General features: G+C 32.1%; 3 protein-coding genes across 3 annotated transcripts; 2 read left to right on the top strand and 1 right to left on the bottom strand.

Moving 5' to 3' along the window:
• The first annotated feature begins 818 nt into the window (after window positions 1–818).
• Window positions 819–11,094, top strand: LOC102600823 (IAA-amino acid hydrolase ILR1-like 6). Its single transcript, XM_006351213.2, has 5 exons — window positions 819–1,501; window positions 2,567–2,692; window positions 7,466–7,780; window positions 8,386–8,514; window positions 10,398–11,094. Exons 1-5 carry the CDS (start codon window positions 983–985, stop codon window positions 10,764–10,766), a joined length of 1,458 nt encoding a protein of 485 aa, XP_006351275.1. The 5' UTR covers window positions 819–982; the 3' UTR covers window positions 10,767–11,094.
• Window positions 11,095–12,671: 1,577 nt separating this feature from the next.
• Window positions 12,672–14,734, top strand: LOC102584520 (protein HYPER-SENSITIVITY-RELATED 4-like). Its single transcript, XM_006351331.2, has 2 exons — window positions 12,672–13,699; window positions 14,275–14,734. The coding sequence occupies exons 1-2, from the start codon at window positions 12,692–12,694 to the stop codon at window positions 14,662–14,664; spliced, it is 1,398 nt and encodes a 465-aa protein (XP_006351393.1). The 5' UTR covers window positions 12,672–12,691; the 3' UTR covers window positions 14,665–14,734.
• Window positions 14,735–15,012: 278 nt separating this feature from the next.
• LOC102600498 (haloacid dehalogenase-like hydrolase domain-containing protein 3) lies at window positions 15,013–17,951 on the bottom strand. Its single transcript, XM_006351212.2, has 6 exons — window positions 17,578–17,951; window positions 16,519–16,625; window positions 16,208–16,316; window positions 15,925–16,086; window positions 15,672–15,845; window positions 15,013–15,312 (listed from the first exon to the last, which is right to left on the bottom strand). Exons 1-6 carry the CDS (start codon window positions 17,893–17,895, stop codon window positions 15,283–15,285), a joined length of 900 nt encoding a protein of 299 aa, XP_006351274.1. The 5' UTR covers window positions 17,896–17,951; the 3' UTR covers window positions 15,013–15,282.
• Between the last annotated feature and the right edge of the window lie 1,343 nt (window positions 17,952–19,294).

The raw sequence follows: 19,294 nt of genomic DNA, 5'->3' as shown, positions 1-19,294 counted from the left end.
TTCACAACGTGATACAAATCACTATAAATTCCTCTTTACTTTTTTATTACTATTATACCCTTTCTCTTTTGTTTATCACCACGTGTTGTTACTATTCGCCTTGTGGCGCTCTCCGTCCTTTCCCTACCCCACTAATTGAAGAAAATTCACTAACTTTTTATTATCATTTCGTCCTAAATTTTGAAGTCGAAATTTGAAAAATTGTGTTTCGTAGTTTAACGAGTGAAAATTTTGAGAATCCGATCAATTCAAAGTGTTTGAGGATCAGGAAGTTTCATAGTTAGACAGATATTTATACTTTCATAATCTATATATCAATTTTTCAGAGTCTTAGTGTATTACTTCCTTGATTATATTTACGACGTATCTAAAGAAGTGAAAAACAACACGTAAATTTGCAATGAAAAGAACATTTGTTAAGATGGTTAGTAGTCTCACATTGGTGGTTGAAATGATAATTTGTATCCTTATTTAGTTCACTAGTTCTTAAGGTTGAGTTAAATCATAAAGATTCATATGAAGATTGTGCATGCGGAGTTCTTGTTTATTTTGTCCACACTATAGATGGCCGGCGTAACCATAGGATGTTCATAGCCTCACATTGGTAAATGGGATGACAATTTGTATCCTGAAATGATCTCGAACAATCATAATCTCAGCTATTTTTTATGATCATGTCAAACTCTAAATTTATTTCTATAATAAATTCATAACAAAAATAGCAAATTCAAACGAATTCGACCAATAACATCTTATATAAAAAATAGTGAATTCAGATAAATTCAATATCAAAACATTGAATCCGCCCTTAACTCACACTCTTTCTTTCTCTCTCACACACACACTCACTCACTCACTCTTTCCATCTATCTATTATTCTCTATTTACTCATATCAACAAAACTCACACTTCCATCTCTCTTGAATCTTCATACCTCCATACCTTCATCTCTCTCTCTCTCTTAACAACAACAACAACAAAAATGAAGTTTTTTCCAATTTCTTCTAAAAAAGCAATCTTTTTTACCATTTTCCTCTATTGCATGATAATAACTCCATTAAAAGGGGCAAAAACCTCTGTTTCTTCTTCTTCTTCTTCGTCTGATCAACAACCAGAATTGATCACGTACTTCAAATCCACAACTTTATTGAAAAAACCCACAATTATAGACCTTCAAAATCAATCAAGAACATCAAAAATCACTCTTTTTACATCCTCTGATTGTTCAATTTGGACAAAAGAATGCTCAAATGAAATTTTGAAAATTGCCCAGAAAACAGAGCATGTTAAATGGATAAAATCAGTGAGGAGAAAAATCCATGAACACCCTGAACTTGCTTTTCAAGAATTTGAAACTAGCAAACTTGTTCGTCAAGAACTTGAAAAAATGGAAATTTCTTATCGGTTTCCGTTGGCTACCACCGGAATCCGAGCCATCATCGGCTCCGGCCAGCCGCCGTTTGTTGCTCTTCGAGCTGATATGGATGCCCTTCCAATTCAGGTTTTTTATTTTTAATTTTCAAATGTAACCTTCTCATTTTTTTTTCGGGGTTAAATTTCTCAGATAATCACTTAATTAGACATAAAATATTTAAGTTATTTTTGAAAATTAAATTTATATATTTGAAAATCATGTATAAATTACTGTAAATTCCAAATTATAATAATTAACAGATTATTTTTTTAAAAAAAGTTTGATCACGAAAAATTTGGCTAATTCTCAGAATTTTAATTGTGCGTATATTTGAGACAAAAAGAGTAATAATTATTCTAAATGAAAAAGAATTAAAATCATGAAAAAATAATTTTGTGAAATATTAATTATTAATTGAGTGATGTTTGAGAAATTAACACCTTTTTGGTGTTTTCTTAAAAAATTATCTTACTTCTGAAACTTGAAACTTGATATTCATTTTGTACGTATAAAATTGACTTTGAAACAGAAGAATTAACAGTTTAATTGAGAATAAATAAGTAAATATATTTACAATTGTATATTATTAACTTGGGATCTATTACTCTAATTTATTTTTATTTTTTAATTTTTTTTGTATGTGGGGTATAGTCTCACATGAAATATCTAATTATTTTTTTAAGAAAACATCAAACATTATCTATTGTTATTTCTACTTTTAAAATACTGTATTTTGCTTGCACTTAACTACAGTATAAGATTATCCAAATTTTTTATGTACTTTCATAATACGTGTCTCATGATATCAACTATATGTTTGATTTTAGTCTCACATGCATAACCATTTTCAGTAAAGTGTCAAATCTTTATCTTCATATCTGCATTCCTTTTTACTTGAAAATACATGTCTAACTTATTTTGAACGACAAGATTAGATCTTCTTTTCGTTCCGTCTTATGTACTTTCACAACATGTGACTCACTTATATCTAGCATTAACTATCTGCCAGTTTGACTTAGACTCAGGTTCATTTATTAAACACGTGAAAAATATAAATTCTAATAAAATGAAAGTATTTATCTTGAAATTATGACCATCCATATTTTATTTATTATTTTTAATTTTTTTTTTTAAAATAAAATAAAATATTAGGAAGCTGTTGAATGGGAGCACAAGAGCAAAATTGCTGGTAAAATGCATGCTTGTGGCCATGATGCTCATGTGGCTATGCTCATTGGTGCGGCTAGAATTTTAAAGGCTCGTGAGAAGAACTTAAAGGTTTGTTTTACAATAATAGTCATATTTTGCAAAATATGTCACTTTGTTCTAGTCATAAAACTACTTTTTTTTTCTTTTCTTTTCTTGAAAGTGAAACAAAGTTTAATCTTTTCATTTCTAGTCACATAATGTTAATGGTCTTTATTCCCTCAACCTTTAGTGAAAAGACCTAGTAACGTCAGAGAATCTTAATAGCTTAGTTGGTTAACTATCTGAACTTTCACCTTGTTGGTGAGGGTTCGATTCTCCATTTTGTAATCTCTTTCCTTAGTTTCCTTCCATACTCCCAATTAAAAGAAAATAAGAGCGTAGACTATTAACGACAACAATAACAATAATAACATAATCAGTATAGTTCCATGCACGCGTAGGGTTTGAAAAGGATCTTATTTCTGTAGGGTACGTTAGAAAAATTATCTTCATTAGACTCTCGATAAAGTGTAGAGTATCAATTCAAGGTTGTTCTTGTGAGTGACAGATAAAAAGAACACGTTTATTCTTGTGACTCCTTAAAATAAAACTAAAATATTCTTTTGTTCTCCATATGGTGGATTCTATAATTTTTGGCACAACATTTGAAGAATATTGGAGAAATTATCTCTTATTAAATTTGTTTCATTTTAATTTGTCATGGGTATCTTGGACTATTTTATTTTCAACAATGAGAATACCACCTAAACTTTTTGGCCAAATAGCAAATCTAGTGATCCACATTTAGCTTAGTTAATTATTATGATGATACCTTTATAGATAAGGGCACTTTGTACGAAAAATATTAGTTATAATATATAGTACTTAAATTAAAAATAATTAGAGTATCTACTTTCTAATGTTTCTTTTAGAGCTTTGTGCAAATGTAATTGCATTGGATTCTCCATTGAAAGTGCATTTTGGGTGGTCTTTATAGTTTTAAACTTCATATAAGAAAACATCATATGGCTCTCGATCGATATCTAAGTTAGTGGAAGGTAACACATACCTTCTGAAATAAATTGGTGTACGCGTAAGTTGATTCATACATTATTATAATTATAAGAAAAAAGGAAATTAAAAGTAGTTTAGATTAGATTTAACTCCTCGTCGATTGATTTTCCATATTTTTGGTGAATATTTGATTTTGACTCATCCCTCACTAGTATCTAACATATTATATCTACTTGATCTTTCCATAAATGGAGGCCAAGTAATGACAATAGAGAAGTTGTCACTTGAACATTTTAGTCACATGAACCAATAGGTCAAGTGGTAGGATAATATTATACGTCTGTCCTTTTAGCGTATGTGATCATTAATTATTCATATCTACATATTTGATTGATATATTTTTATAATTTATTTTAAAAGAACCACAACCCTTCAACTCTCATCTCTCATCCTCCATATAGCCTTTCATTGAAAAAGAAACAAATACTACGACCTAAGTCAAATATTTTATTTGCAAATATTGGACTCTTTTATTTATTTAATTATTAGCCCCTTAACCTTTATGCAGCAAATAGTTTAGAAGCATGAACAAGTTGGGTACTAGATTTGACTTGGGAATCTTTACATAGTACTATGATTATCAAACTTTATTATAATATGAGCATATATTAAAAATTAATCAATAAAAATAGAGAAAAATAAAGAATTGGTCCCATGGTCATTATAGTTGTGTACTATAATGTCTAGTAGACTGGTAGTTACATGAATAAATCTATCTATAACTAAAAGAAAAGGTTATTTGCAGTTTGTACTATTTTGTGTTGGGTGTTTAATTTTTACTCCTAAAGAAAAAAATATATTTGCGAGACATAAATTTATATTTCTATATTAGTTATGTCTTGTTTCGTTAAAGAACTTATGCCTCGCTAGACATAAATTTAATTGTTAAGGGCATAAAATTAAAGATCAGTACATTTGAAAGACGAGCCGTACATGAAAATAAGAACTACTTGTATTATATCCAGCCTTGCCTTTTAATTTTAATTTAATTATTGTCAAAAAGAATACCTTTTTTCTTAATTTTGGTTAAGAAGTCTAATTTTAAAAGGACTTATTGAGGGTGACATCCAACAACTTTATTGAGAGTATAATTGGGACCATGGAACTATATATGCAAGGTATTATTTCTGTTTCAAGTCATTTTCACAATTTAAGGACTTTCAAGAAAATGCCAATGTGCTATATTTTAAATGGGGGGGCCAATGAGTTAACAAAATGGGATGGATTAAAACACCTTTTTATAGTGCTTCTTTTTTGGGAGTTTTCTTTTCTCTTTTTTGGGAGTTTTCTTTTCTCTTTGATTAACCATCACTTCAAAAGTAACAATATTGAATTTTTATTCTTGCTATTTGCTTTTTTCATTCATAAGAAATGAGGTTATTATAGAAAGATTTATTTGCAAAAAATTACCCTTATTTGATCTAAATCATTTCCTTCATTTATATATATTAATTTCGAATTTGTGTTAGAAAGTCTCGTATTAAAAGTAAAATGCTCCTTAACAAAGATATTTCTTTACTCAAGGTTCGTATCTGAAATCTTTAATTAAGAATAAAGGAGAACTCACTACTCCACCACAACTTTCGTAAGTTCGTGTCATTTTTTTATGCAAGTTAATGAGCACACATGGTAAATTATTCAAAGTTTATCTCCTGTACACTGAAAATATAAACGACACGAAATTTGCATGCTATTAGTTTACATAAAAGGTAAAATATCATTACTAGTGAAATTGGTTACTTTGAAAATAAGGCAAGCAATCTTTTATAGCAGGCTAAACTCCAATTATGGTGTAAACATTTATTTGCATTATCAGACTATCAGTATAAGTAATTAAACATGTGGTGTATACATTTTGAACCGTGCGTTGAAGAGTCCCACATCGGATGAAAAAAAATACGATTAGTTTCTTTCTATGATTTTGATTAATTCTTCTTTAATGAGATGACTACGGGGTTGAGTTTAATTCAATATTGATCTCATTACATGATAGTATAGCAAAATCGATGTCTGTACTACCTTGTAGTGAAATGGATGTTGAATCTAATTCAACTCCCGAAGCTTTCTTTTTCATTCGACATGAGACGAGTCCAATTTAACCCCAGAAGCTTCTGGATCCGTCACTGTCCAAACAATATCCAATTACATTTTATCTTATTTGTTCTATGTTACTAGAATAATTTTTTTGTCCAATTTTCTGTATTGAGCCAGACTAAATCCGAATTCATGTTATAGAGACTCACAATGAAAGTAAAACATTCCTTAACAAAGATGACTCAATACTCAAGGCTCGTATCTGAAACCTTTAATTAAGAATGAAGGAGAAAATACTACTCCACCAAAACCCTTTTTGGTTCGTGTCATTTTTCTATACAAGTTAATTAGTGGGAATATATGGTAAATAATTGTAAGTTTACCTTCTATACATTGACAATATAAACGAAAAACAAGCTTTTACTTTATTTAGACCACTTAAAAGGTAAATAAAAAATTAAACTATCATAACTAGTAGAATTTATTACTTGAAAATAAGGCTAGCAATCTTTTATAGCAGGCTAAATTTCAATTATTGTATAAATGTTCATTTGCTTTATCAATAAAAGTAATTAAATAGGTGGTGTATATACTTTGAACCGTTCGTTGAAAAGTCCCACATCAAAACAAAGAAGGATAATTGGTATCTATATATGATGTTGATGATCCTTTCTTCATAACTTCTTGACTTGAGTTAAATTCTGTTTCCATTTCATTACATGATATTATAGCAGAATTGATATTTGTATTATCGTATAATAAAATGGACCCTAAATTTAACTCAAATCAAAAAGCTTTTATTTTTTCATCCGACGTGAGACTCTTAAATAACAATTTATTACAACATGGGCTCTGTGGTACAAAGCAATTATATCGTATATTTAAGATTAAATAATTTTTTTGTGTATATAAAGTATATGTTGAATTTAGTGATTTTTTTTTCATGTGTTTAGTTTTTTATATTTTGAATCTCATTTGAACTATTCGTTCAAGAGTCCCACATCAAATGAAAGAAGAATAATTGGTATCTATATATGATATTTTCTTCATAACCTCTCTAGTTGAATTGAAATCAGTATAATGGACCCTGAATCCATTTCTGCTTGAGAAGTTTCTTTTATTTTTTAATCTGACGTGAGACTCTTGAATAACAATCTATTACAACATGGGCTCAGTGGGACAAAGCAAAATAATAAATTTTTCTTAATATCAATCCAATTTTCTCTCTCTTTACAACCTTTGTTTTTGAGAGCTCCTTATTTAGCAGTTTTCTTGATGATCAAATGTGTTGGGGTGAAGCATTCGATTTTTTTTGGTTAAAAAAATTATATTGTATATTTAAGATTAAATTATTTTTTTGTGTATATCAAAGTACATATTGAATTTAGTGATTTTTTTCTTGTGTTTAGTTCTTTATATTTTGAATCCCCTTTTGTGAAATTTTGGTTTCGTCATTGTCTATTGTTGTTGATGTATATGAATTTCGTTTGTAAAAAACCTGATTCCAGCACTATCTAATGCACTTGATGTTTATGACTTTCTTTCGTAAAAATCCTGATTCCAACATTGTCTAATACACTTGATATTTATGAATTATGAATCTCCTTTGTGAAAATCTTGATTCCGACACTGTTTAATGCACTTGATGTTTATAACTCCCCTTTGTCAAAATCTTTATTCCAACACTGTCTAATATACTTGATATTTACAAAACTTCTTAATGAAAATCCTGATTCCGTCACATGATTTTACCAGGGGACAGTTATTCTAATATTTCAACCAGCAGAAGAAGCAGGGAATGGAGCAAAAAGGATGATCAAAGATGGTGCATTGGAAAATGTGGAAGCTATATTTGCTGCACATGTTTCACATCAACATCCAACTGGTGTCATTGGATCAAGAACAGGCCCTTTACTTGCTGGCTGTGGGTTTTTTAAAGCTGTCATTAGTGGGAAAACAGGTCAAGCAAGCAATCCCCACCACTCAATTGACCCTGTACTTGCTGCCTCTGCTGCTGTTATCAGCTTACAAAGCATTGTTTCTCGTGAATCCAATCCATTGGACTCTCAGGTGGGGTATATTTGCAACTAGTAATCATTAAAATTCTTTTTTTTTTTGTCATATTTATATTAGAGTCTGATTAATCAATATTCATGTTGCGTAAGGCCTTAATAGAGCAAATCAACCCCTATGAAGAATGTTTCCATAGAGAGTCTATCCATCACATCACAATCGTGGATCATATCAAGATCTCACTCCTGTGTGACCACATATTTTTTGAGTTTTGAAGTTGTGTTTGAATATGCCGAAAAAAAAATTCATAAGTTCTATGAGTGGAAATTTCAAAACTCCCCAAACTGTCTAAGTTAGTTTTTGAAAACTTGAAAATATTTGAAGATTAAATTTTCAAAATCTATGATCAAACACTGGCTTCATCTTATCTGAAAATTTGTCTATCTTTTTGTACTAAAAAGATCATATTTTCTCACTTTAAAAGTGGGATTTTCAAGTAATTTTGTTATTGAATCACTTAAAAAATAATTATAAAGTTATCATTCAATTAGTAACTTGTATTATAAAATAAGTTACTAATTATAACATGTTACAATATACTGATAATTCGATGTCATCTTCAATAATTGATTTTTGGATTGATTTGTGATTTTAATTTTTAGGTGGTTTCTGTGACATCTTTCAATGCTGGAGATAATCTTGATGTGATACCAGAAACAGTTACACTCAGTGGGACATTCAGGGCTTTTTCAACAACCAATTTTTATCAACTTCTTAAAAGGATAAGAGAGGTTAGTAAACACTATAATTAGTACTAATATTGAGACTTTGACATTCTTAAAAATAAATAAATCATATCAAATCATAGTTTACTTCAACAACAATTATTAGTCTTAGTTAAAAAGTATCATTTCATTTCATGAGTCACCACTAGGGCTAGATAGGCATGGTATTAAATGAATGATATTGAAAAGACATAAAAATATTACACTATATTATTGTCATATCAAATTAATTTGGGATTTTTTAATTTTGATATTCGTATTTTACAGTATAGTAAATCAATAATCATAATCTATTTGATTTTGATTTACATATACTCATAGAGAATTATGACATGATCTTTTCAAGGAACGTCTAAATTATAGTATACTAACACCTTATACAAATAAAAATATATTCAAAAGAAAGTACAAACATTTTCCTTTGTTAATCAGTTACTCAAAAAAGGGTATTTCAATCAAGATAAACGAGTTACTGCATATTTATTAATATTATAATAATAAATATAAATTGTATATGTAACTATACATTTCGATATGATATTCAGGATACCAAAAAAATTTAAACTGTATATCATATACTCCTTCTGTCCCAATTCATATGACTTACTTTTTCTTTTAGTCAGTACCAAAAATAGTGACACTTTCATATTCAGTAACAATTTAACTTTAAAATATCTTTTTACTCTTAATGAAATGATTCCACACAAATATCTATGATTTAGTTTAGACTACAAATTTCAAAACTCCTTCTTTCTTTCTTGAACTTTGTGATAAGTCAAATTAACTAATATAAGTTAAACCGGGGAAAGTATTATAATATAGAAATTGTGATATCAAAACTTTTAATTTCGATATCTATCATATCATACCATACCATACCATGTTGAGCTTTATACAACACTTATCCTAAAATTGCAGAGATAGAGGCCTGTTTTGGCAAAATATCATAGGGACCCCATGTTGCTCATATCCAAAAAAAAAAAAAAAGAATTGATTGATTGAAGAATTACACATCACATGGTATGATCCCAAATTGATTGGGCCAAAATCATGTTGCACCATATATAAGAAGGACTAAGTCCTTTCTACAATTTTCTAAAAGATCTTATCATTAAATGGAAAAAAAAATAAAAAAATATCCAAAACAGTAGAACAAGACAATATAATATAACAAAAACGTGCATAATAAAATAATATAATCTTTTAGTATATGGTCGCTTAGCTATATTGGAAATAGTGTAATAAAGTCACTCAATTATTGGACTTTCCAACAATTCTATACAAATTAAAATTGAGGAGTACAAATATCATCAAAAATCATTACTCTTTCGTTTTGATACAAGAAAAGAGGATTTTCTACACCACTTTGTTGTGTCGAAGACTAGGAAGACAAATAATCCCTCCCAGATTTTTTTTCTTCCCTGCATTTATCCCCCACTTTCGCGTGTCTAGTATTTAGACAAATTTGACTTTCTTTCTATTTAGAAATAAGAAAAAAAACTATTGATCATCATTGTGTGGACTCTTCACTTTCAATGTCGTATTCGTATCGAATTCTCCGAAAATACACTACTTTTGGCGAATTCGATACACACCTCTTGACATTTTTGAAGAGTTCGAGCAACATAGATGGCAGTGAAACCTGTCAATAGTAACTAACATAGTCACACTACTCTAACTAAAAAAAAACAAAATCAATATAACTAAACGTCAATTATCTTCTTCAAATTCTACATGACATACTCTTTTTCTACGAGATACTAGTTAAGTCATCGAGTATACATTTTTCGGCTAAGAGTATAAAGTTTAAAATAACAAAAAGTTCCATTCTTTTTTAAACGGACTAACAAGTAAACTGTACTGATCTTCACATAACATTTTAACAACAGGTTTTCACAGAACAAGCTAGTGTATTCAGATGCAGTGCAACAGTTGATTTTTTCGAAGACAAGGACACGATCTACCCTCCGACTGTGAACGATAACACAATGTACGAGCATGTAAAGAAAGTCGCGAGTGATTTGGTTGGAACGACCAATTTTAAGGTCGTTCCGCCAATGATGGGAGCAGAGGATTTTTCATTCTACTCTGAAGTAATTCCTGCTGCATTTTTCTATATAGGCATAAGGAATGAGACTTTAGGATCAATTCATACAGGACATTCACCACATTTTATGATTGACGAAGATGTATTGCCTATTGGTGCAGCTACTCATGCTGCCATTGCAGAAAGATACCTATATGAATATGGATCTTGAAATTGGATTTCGTCTTTTGTTCACACCAGGAGGATCAATAGTGTTCTTATTATTCATCAAATGTGACTCGAACTCTTGTTGGTAGTCGTGGAGGTGTTCAACTATTTCAACAAGCCTCACTTATCGATCATGGAATGGGAATTTTCTTTAATGCAATTTTTGCCCTTTTTTTTTCTTTTCTTTTACTCCCACATTGTATGCCAACCTATGTGATGATTGACAATTAAGATGTCCCTTCTTGTACTAATGTTTTTTTTCTTCATGAGATTGGACATATATGAATCATGGAGATAAGAGAAGATATATGATATAAAGGTGTTTACTACAATTTGAATTCTTGTACTTATTGTCTTGGAATGTCACAACCTAAGTTCATGGCACGTATTGCCCGCTTTGGGTCTATGACAATATGGATTTGTCTTTCGGGCTAAGTCACATTAAGTTCAAAAGCTCTTTGAGCTATTTCTTATAAATTCACTTTCGTCTCTCATTCTAATGTGAGATTCATCTAATATGTTATGTGCACCTCATCTTCAGAAGCTTGTCAGTCTAAAAATCTATCAATTCTGCTTGACGTGCCCTCATCAGCCTACCCTTGAGGTCTAATATGTTATGTGCACTTCTCTTTCAGAAGCTTGTCAATTTAAAAGTCTGTCAATTCTACTTGACCTGCCTTCATCAGTCTGTGTCCTTCGTGAGGGCGTCACATGGGAAGTGGTCAATATTCTTTGATCTTGAGGAATCAACTTTTGTAGTTTTCTAATTTTTCATCAATCTTTTTGTGGCTTTACAATATTCTTTCCTTCAACATTTTATTAATTAGCACGTTCCTAATATAATTACTTGTCAAAAAGGAAAAGCATAAGTTTAATCATTAATTAACTAAATTTCAATATTCTGTTCTCATCTTAATCCTCAGTTCCAAGAGAAATACAGGGGAGCTATCAACAGTCAATTATCTATAATCTTGATTAATTAACTAATAACCCCATAATCTCAAATTCTTAAACAAAATCAACATGTCTACTTCTGGTGAATCAAATATTTTTACGCTATTAATAAGGCAAGCAATCTTTTATAGCAGGCAAAATTCCAATTATCGCGTAAAAATTCATTTGCATTATCAGTGTAGGTAATTAAACATGTGTTGTCTATACGTTTGAATTGTTCGTTGAAGAGTCCCATATCGGATGAAAGAAGGATGATTGGTCTTTTTATATGGTGTTGGATAATCTTTCCTTGATCAGTTGACTTCTACGGTTGAGTTAGACTCAGTGTCCATTTCATTACCATATAATATAGCAAGATCGATGTTTGTATTATCTTGTTATGAAATTGACCTTGAGTCTAATTCTCCAAAAGCTTTCCTTTTTCATCCAACGTGAAAAAACCAATATTGTTCTTTCAATCCCCTCTCCCCTTCTCTTTTCAACCTTTGATTTACGTACCGTCCACTTTGGGTCTAGGCCAATACAGATTTTTCTTTCGAGCTAAGCCATATTGAACCCAAAAGTTCACATACCATGTGAATATTTGAGTTATATCTTATAAATACACTTCCCTCTCCCATTCCGATGAGAGATTCGTCCACTATGTTATATGCACCTCATATTCAGAAGCTTGTCAGTCTAAAAGTCTGTCAATCCTGTTTGCCCTTCTCGAGGGGCGTCGGTCGTCACATGGAAAGTGCTCAATATTCTTTGTTCATTACAATCTTCTTTACTTCAACATTTTATTAATTAGCACGTTCTTAATTACTTGTCAAAAAGGAAAAGTATAGTTTTAATCATTAATTAACTTCATTTCAAGATTCTGTTCCCATCTTAATCCTCTGTTCCAAGAGATTATAAAAACTAGAAACAGGGCAAACAGGGAGCTATCAACAATTAATTATCTATAATCTTGATTAATTTCACTAATCAACAATGTCTTCTTCTGGTGAATCAAATTTAGCAATTGCCAAAACTGTAATATCAGCAATTGGCTCAGCTGCTGCAATGTCCATGTTGATACATAATCTCCCACCAGAAGTTCAAGATTACCTCTTTTTCGGCCTCAGACATGTATTTATTAAATTCTCGAATCAACTAACTATGGTGATTGACGAATTTGATGGAATGGTGAGCAATGAAGTATACGAATCAGCTCAAATTTACTTAGGCTCAAAGCTCTCTCCTGATACACGTCGTTTCAAAATTAGCAAATCTGAGAAGGAAAAGAGTTTCAACACGAGCATGGATCGAAATGAGGAGGTCACTGACTATTACAAAGGCCATAAGTTCAAGTGGATTTGGGTATGTAAACAAATTCAAACATCAAGAGAGTCGTTTTACAATCCTCGCGATATCAACTCTACTATGAGGTCTGAGGTAAGATCCTACGAACTCATGTTTCAGCGAAAAAGCAAGGACTTTGTCCTTGAATGTTACTTGCCTTACATTATCAACGAGGCGAAATTGCAGTATCTTGAAACCAAGACACTGAAAATCCACACTATGGATTATGAGAATATGCATGATCTTAGTGAAGTGTGGACACCGGTGAATCTTAATCATCCCGCGACATTTGAGACATTAGCATTGGACTCAGAGCAAAAAGATGAGATTTTGAAGGATTTGGATAGATTTGTGAAGAGGAAAGAGTATTATAGGAAAGTTGGGAAGGCGTGGAAAAGAGGGTATTTGTTGTATGGTCCTCCGGGGACAGGGAAATCTAGTTTGATTGCAGCTATGGCGAATTACTTGAACTTTGATATATATGATTTGGAGTTGACAGAGGTGAAGAAGAACTCGGACTTAAGGAGGTTGCTTGTGGCAACCGCTAATAAGTCCATTTTGGTGGTGGAGGATATTGATGCTACTATTGATTTGCAAGAGAAGTTGTCTAGTCGCGGAGCTTCTCCTTCAAATGACTCTCATGAGGAAGAAAGCAAGGTTAGTGTCTTCATCTTTCTCACACTTGGTACACTTTCTAATTTAGTATAATGTCGTTGATAGAAACAAAAAGAATCTTGTCCCTCACGCTAGTCCAAAGATACTCTTAGCATGATATGATATAATTACCCTTGGTCAAGTTCCACATGGTCCATCATGGAAGATTGACAAACCCCTCAAACCTAGTACCACATGGCTCGTCCCTAAGATGACGAGCCAACCTATCACCACGATTGACAATCTTTCTCAGTTGAAACGAGGTTAGAGGTTGCTTGGTAAACGAGTTGATTGTTCAGGATGTTCTATTATCATCATATTCCATCACTTATATTACATCAATATAGATTGCCTCGTGAAATAACATTAGAACTTCTCCAGACATTTGTAATTTGTAATCTAATTAGACAACAAACATAGGAGTTGCTAAGAGTAAAGTTCGAGAAAAGGAATCAATTGTTACTCTAGCACTATTAACATTGACAATGTTGCTTTTTTCCCTTCTGTTATCAATGTGAGACTTTCTTCGCGCCCTATAAAAATGCAATGTTTTCGTTCTCCGTCTTTTATCATTATAGGTGACATTGTCTGGTTTGCTGAACTTCATCGATGGATTATGGTCAAGTTGTGGCGATGAACGTATCATAATTTTCACAACAAATCACGTGGAAAAGCTCGATCCTGCATTGTTGCGACCAGGACGAATGGACGTGCACATTCACATGTCATATTGCACTCCTAGTGGCTTCAAACTTCTTGCTTCCAATTACCTTGGAATTACAGAGCATCAACTTTTTCAAGAAATTGAGAATTTAATCGGAGCCACCGCGGTGACACCGGCTGAGGTGGCTGAGAAACTGATGAAGGATGATGAAGTTGACATTGCACTTAAAGGCTTGATTGATTTTCTTCATATGAAGGAGAAAGAACATGAAGACATCAAGGTTGAGGAGGAAGAAAATGAGTAGAACCTACTCTCTCTGTTCACTTTTACTTTATCACGTTTTACTTTTCCAGAGTCAAATTGTATGAACTTTGATAACAACTACTCCCTCCGTTTCACAAAGAATGACCTAGTTTCCTTTTTAGTCAGTTTCAAAAAGAATGATCTCTTTCCTTTTTTGGTAACATTTTACTTTTTGCTTTCCACGTGGCATGTTTAAGACCACAAGATTAAGGACAATTTTGTACATTTGACATAACTTTAATTTAGGACCACAAGATTCAAAAGTCTTCTTTATTTACTTAAACTCCGTGCCAAGTCAAACTAGGTCATTCTTTGTGAAACGGAGGGAGTATTATATTTGCACAACTTCTAAAAATTAAAGATGCATAACTTGATAGAACAACAGCTTACACCAACATATACAAAAGAGGCTACAAAATTATGGCATTGAGAAATTAAACCAAAGTTGTACAGCCTCTTTATTCAAAACAAACTAAACATTGCCACTAACAAAGGCATTGATGATATCTCTCATACTGATTACAAAAAAGCAAAATATATACATACATAGGATTATGAGGAGATTTCTACACAAGCAGCGGCTTTTTACACAACGAAAGCATCTACTAATATTACCCTTTCAGACCTCGACGCCTATTCTCTGAGCAACCTGCACGAGACAAATATCAGGTCATGCAACAGTTTCAGGTGAAAGATTAGCTTAATCGAATCTAAGAAGGTTGTGCAACTAGTAATGAGAAGTATTCTAGTGAATCGCGACCAGTACTTTTGGTTAGAAAATGTGACCTCCTGATCACATAGCAACAACTTTACCAGTTATGTCAAGGCCCCGTTCTGATTACAATAATGCAGTAGAAAGTATAATTTACAGATGGTATTGGAAACTTCTTGCCCATGACTTTTAGACACCGGAAATTTAAATCAAATTCATGCTAGCAGATCTTTGTTTCCCCCCTTTTGTTAAGTAACTTGACCAAATAAAGCAAGTTATGGAAAAAAAAAAAATACCTCTTTGAAGGAGACAACGTCGCTTCCCCACAGCCAGGCATCACAACCTGCATCTCTAGCACCCCAAATATCATTTCTACGATCATCGCCTACATGAACAGCATCATCTGGATTAACTCCTAGTAACTCACAAGCTTTTAAAAATATCGTTGGATTAGGCTTCTCTGCTTCTACCTGTTAAACGCCAAAAGAAATATCAGTTATTGGATCAGAAAGTACGAAAAGGAAGTTTTAAAGACGACAAACACATTACCTCAGCTGAAACTGCTACGGCATCAAACCAGTGATCACAGTTCAGAGCCCTTAACACTGGTCTCAATCGGGTATCAAAATTCGACACTATAGCCAACTTTACTCCCGCTGCTCTGAGGGCCTGGAATACCCTTTCGGCTTCGGGATCACAAAGATGCCAAGCCTATTGAAGAATGAAAGTAAAATTATTTAGTATCTTCCTATTAGTGGAAATGTTCTGTTGTCAACTCGAAGAATAAACCAACTTGCTGTAAATAGAAATGGTAATTCAAAAGTGAGCGAACCTTTTCAGTCGTATAATAGTTATACAGCTCCTCAAAGTACTGAGAGTCAGAACAGCCAGTCGAACAACTAACTATATGTTGCCAAAATGGTCGTCCATCGTTGACATATCTGCAATATGCAGGCAAGAGAAATTTAACAAATTATCACATAGGAATGAACGCTAAACAGCAATGAATTAAAGCAGAATATGATTAGCAGTGACTGATGTTCTTCTTTTCGTACGATTAAAACAATATCGACAAGGAAGCAAGTTATTACAGATATAAATACAAACAACAGGTAAGATAATAAGTGGTTCAAAACAAGATACCTGAGACTAGATCTACCCCAAGGCTGCCCATAAGCCCATCTGTATCGTTTCAATATCTCATCTTCAGAATACTCCACCCCGTACTTCTCACCAATTTGCTTGTAAATCTACAACATCCAATATGATTAAAATATTATCAACAAGAACAAAAGGGACAAGCAAAATAAACACATATAAGTCCATAAACGCAACATTGATATCCTAAAGAAGTCATTTTAGGGGGAAAATTAGGAACTTTGCTCTGCCCATAATGAGAGAGACAGAATAATGTAAAATATATATATGTACACACATATACAAACAGAGAGAAGCATCCAAAGATCCAAAAGTTAAATCAAATTATTCAAACACAACGTCGAAGAATGAGACGATTCAAATAACATCACTTTTCTATATTTAGAAACAATTTAAACTTTAAAATTCTCATTTTACCATACAAATGTTTAAGATTTGTTTTAATCGACAAGTTTCAAAAGTCTTTCCTTTTTTTCTTTAAACTTCAAGCACAATCAAACAACGACACATAAATTAAGACGGAAGGAGGAATTCGATAAATATTTTTTCAATTACAGAGAGAACATCAGAGATACAAGCAAAAAAGGAAAAAAAAAGTTACTAGCTTTTCTGGTTCTTCAACCTTCACCATTAGATCCAGAAAAAAATCACTTCTTTGACAATTTTTTCATTAGAAACAGAACAAACAAATACAATATACTACAAGCAGAAACAAAACTGAGTCGTGGAGGTAGAGAGACTGTTTCTGAATACTCAGCTCAAGTACAACAATTCAAAGTAGTTATGAAAACACGAATAGACATACTTAAAAGCAGAAAGAAAACCACAGAACATGAAAACAGTAAAAGAAAAAAAAAAGGACTTTCCAAAATACGTTGCAGCACCCGTGTTGGATCCTCCAAAAATGCACTACTATTGAAAAATCCGACATGCACCCAACAATATTTTCGAAGAATCCGAACAACATAGATCAAATAAAGCTAAAAACTACAAAATGTGTATCCAAAATTAGCCAATAAATCTAATAATTTGATGAAATTTTACCTGAGCCATTGGTTGAGAAGGAATAACAAGAGTACCCACAGCATCAACAAGAAGGGCTTTATGTGTAAGCCCACCATACAAACCCCTTCTATAATCTTCATACTCTTTCACTAACCCAAATAGACTCTCAACCGACGCCGACGCCGGCGCTTCCACAGCAGCGGCCGCCGTCGAAAATGAAGACCCCAAATTCGACACCGGACTTCCAGTCGGGTCAGCCCGAATCACATCAGAAGACCCATTTCCGAGAACCTGCAACTTTGGTTTATGGGTCAAATTGCTGAATGCTCTAGTGATTATCCTCGTCCTTAACGCCATTAGAGAACAATCTTTTTTCAAAATTTGTTTTCGTTTTTTTGATGCTTTATTTATAGAAAATAAAAAGAGGAAGAAAGGTGGTTATTTAACACCCCGGGTTTGGTTCCCGGATATTCGGTAAGGATAACTGAGTTGGTGCAACGTAATTTCTAATCAAGCTTATCCCATCAAATTTACTTAATGCAATTTATATTATTTATATGATTTATGAGTTATTGAATAAAATCGAATTTACTTCGAAAAATAATTACTACATAAGTTAAAGTTTACGTAGATGCTTTGTATAATTCAATATTACTAATTGGTATTATTAAATAGTTGGTCATGAATCACGATGCTTGGGTTAAGTGGCCCTTTTGGTATATCCAAAAGCTTTCATTAACTAATAATGAATCTTAATTTCAAATCACAAATTTGTTAAACTACATGATGTAGGACACTTTGAATTTCTTTTATATTTCAATTTTATAAAAATGTTTGGACAAGAAAGTAGTTTGATTTATTTAGGGTTGTTCCGAGCGATTTTTCAAAAAAATAAATAGATTTTTATCTATATGTAGGTAAAAATAATTATCTTCAATACGAAATATAAGAGATGGGGCACTGAGGATGGGAATGTGGGGTGGTGGAGATAGAGGTTACGAGTATTCTTCGATTGTCGCATTATTGTGTTGTGGTTATAGTTTTTTTTTTTACACATATTTTTGTCATAATTTCTTTTTGGATCTAAAACTAAAAATTGCTCTTTAGGGAATAGTGACGTGGGACGTGGCCAGATGACAAATGTCGTTATAAGCAGTTGAATCCGCGTCAGCAGGTCCACATCCTATACTTTGTTAAATTCACTAATTAATTATTACTACTAATAAACATCATAATAATTAGATTAGGTGAATGAAATTAGTCATGTGGAGTGTGACTTAAGACACTTTTTTTTTGAAATGGAGTGTCTGCGAAATGTATCAATAACTAATTATCGAGGTGTGTTTTAATATAAAAAGAAATGATAGTTTAGATAAGTAAAGAGAACAATCGAGAATCAAGCTATGAAACTTATAAAATTTCTTCATGACTTATTTTTATATTTTGTTTTTCTTATTATATTCATAACTTAATCAGTAAATGTGTCTTTACTTCTTCTTCTTTTTTGTTGATCATAGCGTTCGAGTCAATTTTTGTTACCTCCTGTATTCAAATTAGCAAACCAGAAATAATAAAAGATGAAAAGAAAAACACAAAGAACTATCCGAGTCCACAGAACCCACTGTGTGTCCTTAAGAAATTTAATCCCCTCAAGTACCCGAGGTTGCAGATTAATTCCTCCCAAGATAAAACGGATTAACCATTAAAGAAGTAACGGTACCTCAAACTTCGATAATTTCAACGAACTCAAAATGAC

The sequence above is a fragment of the Solanum tuberosum genome, unplaced genomic scaffold (assembly GCF_000226075.1).
Source record: "Solanum tuberosum cultivar DM 1-3 516 R44 unplaced genomic scaffold, SolTub_3.0 scf00129, whole genome shotgun sequence".
Classification (NCBI taxonomy): Eukaryota; Viridiplantae; Streptophyta; class Magnoliopsida; order Solanales; family Solanaceae; genus Solanum; species Solanum tuberosum.
The sequence above is the reverse complement of the archived record's forward strand: the minus strand, read 5'-3'. Positions and strand labels throughout refer to the sequence as shown.